This window comes from Melospiza georgiana, chromosome 1, assembly GCF_028018845.1.
Source record: "Melospiza georgiana isolate bMelGeo1 chromosome 1, bMelGeo1.pri, whole genome shotgun sequence".
Classification (NCBI taxonomy): Eukaryota; Metazoa; Chordata; class Aves; order Passeriformes; family Passerellidae; genus Melospiza; species Melospiza georgiana.
This window is the reverse complement of record NC_080430.1, coordinates 89540713-89549038: the sequence shown is the minus strand read 5'-3', so window position 1 is coordinate 89549038 and position 8326 is coordinate 89540713. Positions and strand designations below refer to the sequence as shown.

At 48.2% G+C, this 8326-nt stretch overlaps 1 protein-coding gene across 3 annotated transcripts in view; it reads left to right on the top strand.

Annotated features, from left to right (window-relative positions):
* Positions 1 to 512: 512 nt before the first annotated feature.
* EPB41L4B (erythrocyte membrane protein band 4.1 like 4B) overlaps positions 513 to 8326 on the top strand; it is a 169420-nt gene continuing 161606 nt past the window's right edge. For all 3 annotated transcript variants that reach the window (XM_058042194.1, XM_058042185.1, XM_058042202.1), the window contains exon 1: positions 513 to 844. In XM_058042194.1, coding sequence (XP_057898177.1) covers positions 545 to 844 — 300 coding nt within the window. In that variant the 5' untranslated portion in view covers positions 513 to 544. The remainder of the gene's footprint in view (positions 845 to 8326) is intronic.

Genomic DNA, 8326 nt, shown 5'->3' with positions numbered 1-8326 from the left:
CAGACGGGCGCGGGAGGGACGCGGGGCGGGGGCAGCGCGCAGAGCGCGGCGCGCAGCAGGGGCAGCCCGGCCGGCAAGCGAAGGGAAGGGAAGGAGGCTCCGCGCCCCCGCCGCTGCTCTCCGCTCCTTGGGGGCCCGGGGGCGGAGGCGAGGGGCCGCCGTCGCGCAGACACCGCCCCAGCGCCCGCGGAGCCGGGGCTGCTTCTGGAGGGAGGAGAGGAGCGGAGCAGCGCGGCTCGGCTCTGCTCTTGCCCAGCCGGGCTGCGGGCGCTCGCCCCGGCCTCCCCCGCAGGTGCCGCCTCAGCAGCTCCCCCTGCCCGCCGCACGGCCCGGTGCGCGGCGGCGGGAGGGGCCGCGTCCCGCCCCGCCCCGCCGTGCCGCTGCCGGGCGGCGCTGCAGAGGGCGGAGCGGGCGGCGCGGCCGGCGCCCGGCGCGGGCTGGCTCCCGGCGGGCGGCGCTGCTGCGTTGCTCTGGGAGGCGCCGCGGGGCCGGGCGCGGAGCTGCGGGCTCGGGGGTGTGAGCGGCCGGGCAGGGCGCCCCCAGGATGCTGCGGTTCCTGCGCAGGACCTTTGGCCGGCGGTCGATGCAGCGCTACGGGCGCGGAGCCGGGCGCGGAGCCGGGCGAGGTGGGCTCGGCGGCGAGGGGGACGAGCGGGACGGGGGGCTGCGAGGAGCGGCCGCCGCCGCCGTCGGCTCGGGAGCCTTCCCCTCCTCGCCGCTCCCCGGAGGGGTCGTGCACGGCGCCGGAGCGCCCGTCCACATCCCGGCGGCCGGCGACAGCAAGCTGGTGCTGCAGTGCCGCGTCCTTCTCCTGGACGGGACCGAAGTCAACGTGGAGCTGCCGGTGAGTAGTGCGCGCTTCCCTCCGCCGCCTGCAAAACGGCGCCTGCAGCTACCCTCTCCCCTCCTCCGCATCGTCCCCCCCTCCACGGCGACGGGCACCTGCGAGTGCCCCCCCCCGGCCGCACAACAGGCGCCGTTCTCCGGGAAAGCCTCGCTAGTTTCGCCCTTCCCTCCGCGGGCGCCCTCGCCGCCGTCTCCGCCTGCATGCACCTGCTGCCAGGTGCGCGCCGCGCCTCCCCGCCATGACCGCCGCCCGCCCCCGTCCTGCCGGCGGGAGCCGTCTGCGCCCTTCTCGCCTCTCCCCGGAGCCAGCGGGGCGGTGGGCAGCCGCTCTCCTCCTCCCCTGCGCAGCCCAAAGCAGCCCCTTGCAGCGCTGCCTCCCTCCCTCCCGCGGTGCGGGCGCTACCTGTGCCTTTCCCCGGCTGGGGCGGGGAGCTGCCCGCCGAGCCCGCCCGACGGCACCGCCGGCTCGGGGGGCATCCCGGTGTGCCGGCCGGGGGAGAGCGGAGCCTCTGCGGGGCGGCGCTGCCTTTGCCTGGGGCTCGCAGCACCTGTGGCGCCGCGGGGACAGCGAGGCGCGGCCGCAGGGGGGTCTCCGGGGGTCGCCGCCTCCTTCTTCTCCTTAGTTCTTGTTTCCCACCGTCCGCGCTGCCGGGGCCGGCGGAAGGGCCCTCCGGGATGCCCGAGGCGCTCTGCCCGTCTCCCCCCATGGTGCGGGGCCGGGGTCAGGGCGAGCCCGGGCGGCTCCGGCGGTGCACCCCGAGCCGGTGCGGGGCCGGGGCCGGCGCTGAACTTTTTCCCCTCCCGCCACTGTGCCGGAGGAGTGAGGAATGAGGAAGGGACGGGGCTGGCCTGAGGGGCTGTGCGTGTGTTGTTTGTGCCTGCTCGCTGAGGTCGGGCCGTGTTTGTCGGTGTTTCGGCATCCCCAAAGCCCGTTGTGTGTCCTTTTATCGCTCTTAAACGCAGCTGCACGGTGTGAATCGGTCATTTGCAGTTTTGGTGTTTTCATTCCTCACAGCTGCTAAGTACTCACCACACATCCTTTTTTTTGTTGACTTTTCCCTTCCTTTTGAAACCCAAGTTTCCCATGAAATAGTATGGAAGTTTACTGTGTTTGAAAAGCATTTAATCTTCTTTCCATTTCAACCTAAATAGTCAGCAGCCATTAAGCTTGGTCTCCAGAAACAGGTGGGAGAACTTAGTAATAGTGAGTGTAACAGCTTGAGAAATTGTGCACTGCTTTAATCTCCAGCAATATAAAAGAGAGCGTTTTTTTCAGAGTACCTTTAGACTCTTGTTAGGTGCCTTTCATATTAGCTGTCATCTGTATATATTGGCATCATTTCACTAAAACATGGAATTTGGCAACCCTATTGTTTCTGCTTGAAAGAAACAGAAGAGATTGAGTTAGACTCCTACAAGTGAAGTATGTGAACGGAGCCACCTAGAGATACTTGCTGCAGCATTATCAGGCCTCCCTTGCCTACAGACTACAGAATTGCACATTTCTAGATATTTGAAATGCTAATGTATTTCCTTTCCTCACATCTCCTTCTCAACTTGCTGCACTCCTCCTAGCATCTCAGCACAAATCTTTTATAATGTAGAGTTGATGATTGTTATCAGTGTGCTAAGCGTTTACTTATAGAGGTCTGTGTCAATAAGCTCGGTAAATATTTTGTTTAAGGTCATACTCTGATTGTCAAAGGTCAGATTTTGCTGTAGAGTCCGTTTAAGAGGGTCTGAGGGTTTGCAGGATCAGAAAGTGAGGTAATGATGCTCATAGTCCTTGAGTGCTGAAAACACATGGACATATCTGCTTGGCCCAGTAAAGAAACTGTGAAGCATACTTGCTTGAATGGACCTCCAAATGAAGTTTAGACTTGCCATTGCTCTCAGAATGTGAGCTGCACATGTGGTGGTTGTAGCTCAGCTGTCCAAAGAGAGAGTAAGAAGTTGTTTTGGTTTTTTTTCACCCAAATTGCTAGAGTGATGGAGGACTTTGGAGCATGTAAAAGCTGTCAGTGTTTTGAGGATTAAAAACTGTTCTGTTGAATTACATATCTGTTCCTCATGTTTTTTTTCCTTTCTTTAACAGAAAGTGACACCTACACTGAGAGTTAGAAAAACTGAAAGAGGCATTGCAGTGTTTATAAAAGTTGATCAGTAAAGTTTCTCTGAGCTTTGTAGGTTTACATTTCATGGGAATAGGGCGTGAAACAGAGTGTGCTTTAATACTCACAAGCGGAGGGATGGGATGGTGGAGCTGAATGAATTGAGTAACATCCCTTAAAAAAAGTGTATGGTGCTTTCTTTCATTTTAGCTCAAATTTTATCAAAAGGAGGGAGTGTGGGCTTCATCACCAATGAGCAGCTTACTCATGGAGTCAAGTACAGAGATGATTGCAGAGGATTTCACTGTGCTGCTGATGGTGTTTGCAAGCACTTAATTTCAGGAGATACTGGCGTCTATAAAATGTGCTCTTTGTGCTGACACTGCTCCCCTCTTGCCTTTCTAGTTGAAAAAGGAACTTGTTGATATTAGAACACAATACTCTTGCAACCACAACTTTTTAGGCTATCTCAAAGACTTTGTTTAGAAGTAATTGAAAGGTTTATTGGATTTCAAAGACTATGGGGTTTATTTGCTTGTGTGGAGGAATGACAGAAACTATATGACTGGAGGAAAATTAGCTATATACACAGAAAAAAGGTTCTGAATTCTTTTCCTATTAGTTATTGTTTCATTTTTTTATATATTCCAATAAAACCGAAACCCTGAAACTTTTGTCCAAGTTAAATGCAACATATTCTGCCACAGTGTTTTCTTATAGGTGGGGGCTGTTGGAAAATAAATCCTGCATCAGTAGATCGATAACTATCTCTGTGCTTAATGTTATAATTTGTGTGATAGTGTCTGTATCAGAAAGTACACGTCTTGTAAGCTCTTGTTAGTTTATGGTGGCAACAGAAGCAGAGATCTATCCTGATCTCCAAGTTCTTCCTTAGCTCGTTCTTCTCTAGGCTGTATGGCAGTAGTGAACTAGAGTCACCTTCCTTCTTTATTGGTGCTTCCACACCCTCTTTCTCCTGGAGCATTTGCACTTTATTCTTTTTACTGCATGTGCTCTGCCCTTGGACTACCCCATCTGCTAGCCTGCCCTTCTCTGTGCTGTGTACTCTCTCATTTGTAGGTGTTCTCTGGCTTTCACAAACTTGTTTCGTACCCAGCTGCCCCCACGCAAATGTCAACATGAGATTATTCTGAGCACTGCAGATACCCCTGGATAATGCTTTCTATACTCAGCTTCTTGCATGAAATTTCAAGGATTGCTTGATGATGCTGGCTTTTTTCTTCACTCTTAAGGCAAGAATCATGTGCTTTAAAAGTATTCTTTCTAAACAGAATAATGCACTGGATGGCTTTAGAAAGCCACGAGCCCCTCGGGGCCCTGTGTTGAATGTGAGATGCTGTTAAGGTTGGTGCTGTTACACAGGAGTGAGTGGCAGTCGCCCGGTTCTGTTGCTGTGGGGTGATTTCCCATGGGAAGGGGAACATAAATGGTGTCATTACTTCTTCTTGACCTGACACCACGTGTCTGCACATCTGAAATCCAGTGATGGGAACTGATGCAAGGAGAAAAACTCTTCCATTAGAAATCATCCCTCCTCCCTCACACATAGCTGTCTGTGTATTTCTTTTTACCATTGGGAACCTGCTCAGTATCTTTTATGTTCCACTCTCACTTACACTGGAGGCTAGTAGCTGGTCAGAGTTTGCAGCTTGGTTGTAGGTAGATGGAAGGCTGCTTGCTCACTGTTGCCAAACAATCCTGCCTCTGTTTTTCTGAAGGACTCGTGACTTTAATGAGAGAAGAACTGGTTGTAGGTGATGCTGTGTTCTTACAGAAAGAATGCAAGGGGAGAGCATTGACATTTAGGCAGCAGTGATGGTGCCTGCTAGTTAATACATAGATAGCTTTCAGATAAAGCCAAAAAGCCAAATTTTTCTTAACTCTAAAGCATGATTGCTGACATTTCTAAGAACTGAGCCTTTGATTTTTAATTAGGTGCATCTTATGAAAGCTTAAAGGGCAGATATGAAAGATGGCTATTCAGTGTGACTGTCAAGAGCAGCAGGAATTAATGTTGCTTAATGCTGTTGAAAACAGTATTTTCTGATAAATTGTGGGAGGGCGGGAGGAGAATGTGTAGAGTGTTCTTGGCTTTCTGTAGTCTTAAGTGGGATAAAAGAAGAAGCAAATGGTAAGCTTCCTCCACTATGAAAATCCTCATCCTGCAAAGCAGATCTGAGATACCTTACATTTTCTGTGATGTGAATCCACAGCAGTCAACATGTTGTCTGTTATAAATACTTCTTTCTAAAAATCTTCTTGCTCTGATAAATTCCTCTGCTGCTGTGAAGGCTGTTACAAAGACTTGTGTGATGTATTAGAAAGTATGTAATGTTTAAGGATTAAATTAATCAACAACTCAAATATAACTCTTCAGATCTGTGAATTATTTTCAGATGAATGGCTTTTCTATTATTTTTTTGCCATCCTTTTGGTGTATCTGTTTTAATAATTGTTTTGGCTGCTATGGAAACACTTCAGGATAGGAATAGTAAATGTTCTTCAGTACTGTTTTCTAATCTCTGATCTGCTATGTGTCATATTCTTTTCCTATTGGGGTAACATGAACATAGCAAAAATTGCTGTCTGGCCTCCATGCTTCTATCAAATGTAAATGTTAAAGTAACTCTAGAGCAGTCATCTCAGTTTTATTGATTAGTGTATTTGACTTGATAAAGTTATAAATATCAGGAGAGAAGTGCAACTCATTTTTTCTTTCTTTCATATCTTATATGACTTCCAAGTAATGTTTCATGAATGTTATCTCTAAAGACATGCTCTAATATGCATGTAGATACTTGGATTCAGGTCCTGCTCTGGAGTTTCCTAACTAAGCAGTTGCACTCGCATACACCCCCCTTTGACAGATATATTACATCACATGGGTAATGGGATTTTTTAATAAATTCTTTAAAGCTTTTATCACTTATAAAATTGGTAATATGCCTTCTTTATGCAGAAGTTACCTTTCAACAATATAAAATTAGGCTGGAAAATGTTAAAAGCATATTTGCAACACTGGAAAGGGAAAGGCCTCTCATTTTCATGAGTTCCTATGAGCACCAGCACCAGTAATTTCCTTCATAAACTGATCAGGCTCTGTTGTAGAAGAGGTTGGATATTTTTGCTTCTTCAGTTCGTGTTGAAATGCCTTTTGAGTACGTTACAGCTCTGATTAAGCAGCTGTATCTGAAACTCAATGTGTTGTCTGCTGGTAATAACCTTTAATTATGTTATCCCTGTTCCATATGCCTTGATGCATTGCTGCAGTGTGTACTGGAGGTGTGTGAAAGGCATTCACAGTACAATCACATACAGAATCAGGAACATGCACAGCCCCAGAGAGAGAAAAATGAGATGGGGTGTGCAAACATGACTGCAGCCATGCTTCAGAAATGCATGAGATTAGGCTCTTGAGAGAGAAGAGGGAATTTTTGGCCCTTGATGTGCTTGCCAAACATCCCCAATAAATCTACAGCAGATAAAAGAAGCATAGTAGGAAAGGGAGTACATTGTAGAATAAGGAGACAAAAAGCAGCGTTTTGTTTTGGCATATGTAAGAGAGATTCTGCTTGTGAGTTCCATTAGTTATTAATGAAAACCAATACAATTTTTCAGTGTAATACAGATAGACAGGATGACAGGAGTGCTGCTGCAAAGAGTTGACAACCAGGGAGGGGGAGAAAGCCAGTGATGAGAGCAGTGTAATGCAAAAGCAAGAGCACCTGGTTCTAATTCTCTGATGGAGAGCTTGTGTGTTTGGGGAGAGGACAGGGTTGTTGTATGCATTTGTTCAGAGGCCTTTTAGCAGTGGACTAGCAGACTAAGCTATGCTTAGGAGAGTAACCATGTGAAAAGTCAGTGTGACTCTCATTTATTAGCCCAAAAATGCATTTCATAGCAGATGTTTGCCCTGGGCTTACCTGTCTGATAGCAAGCCTTGGAGAAACTTTGAAGACTACCAGGGGTTTGAAGGGAGAGGGTCTATAAGAAAGAAATTTACAGAACAGTTCGACAGTACAGAAACTTTTTTGTCAATGTATGTCTAATATGTTTTGGGGCTTTGTTCTGGTGGTTCTGTTCTAGCCTATAGTGCTAGGTGGGAAGCCTGTAGCTTTGGGCTCTTAGTCCTGAAGAGGAAAAAGAACATCTGGGCATGTAAAAAGTTCCTATGAGGTAAGAAATAGGAACAAAGAGACTTTGGAAGCGCAGTACATGCTTAAGAGCAAGCAGAGGACGAGTTTTGTTTGGATTGCAGAAGATGGTATAGGAAGAAGAAAGCTGAAGAGACTGTATGAATAACATTATAACTATATATAAAGTATGGGATTTGTTGTTCATCTGTTTCTTTTCTGAAACTGAAAGGGGACAGCTTCTCTGCTCCTGCTTCTCTGCATATGCTTTGTCTTCATGTACTTCCTTGTGCTCCTGTTTGCACTGCCTCTGTAAATAAACTGCCTCTTTTTTATGTAACTTTCTCTGAGAGGCCTTGTTTAGCATCTTGCCTTCTTCAAGACTAGGCCCATTTTGCAATTCAGGTCATCTGTTGTTAAATTCCCAACCATTTCAACTCTCCATTTTCTTTTGCAATCTTCTCCTTCAGCATTTATCTATACTTTTTCTGTGTGGATATCATCTGTATTACCAGCATGATACCTAATGAATTTTCTTCTTACAAGAGCAGATATATTTTAGTTTCATGGATCTTCCTTTACTTGACTCTGTTTTCCCAGTCTGCAAAAGTAGTTTTATTTTCCTCCCAGGAGCAGCTAGCTACACAAGCTGTGAGGGATCTCTTCCGGAAGGCATTCTTTGAAAGAGCATTAGAGGTCTGCTTCCTTCTGCTTTGGGGCTTGAACATAATTCTCTGTCCTATTCCCTCTTACTAGTTTAGAAAATTTCCGTGTTTTCCTGCAGTTGTCAGGAATTTGAAGGGCTCCTCAGTCCTGTTCCTTCCCCAGGAGAGTTCAATTTCCCTGCTGTGGCCCTGGGTCTGTGGCTGGCTCTGCAGCTCATTCAGGCAGCTTGACTGAGCCCTCTGTGCCCCCCCTGCCAGGGCACCAGTGGTGCAGGGCGAGGGCAGCTTGCTGGGGACATCTGTACAGCTGACATTAGGGAAACACTGGTAGCTACTGCTGAAGTCATTAATTCAAAGGTTAAACCTCCATACTTTAAAAATGTATGGTTTCACGTGGGACGGCAAGAACGGACCTGAAAAGTCAAATGATGTGGACAGGAGGTGGAGAGAAGGAGGGAGAACATACACATCGTTGAGTTTTTAGGCTCTTTACAAAGTAAATAGAAGGATAAGGACAAGTACAAATAGTTTCCTTTTTTGCTAGAAGGAT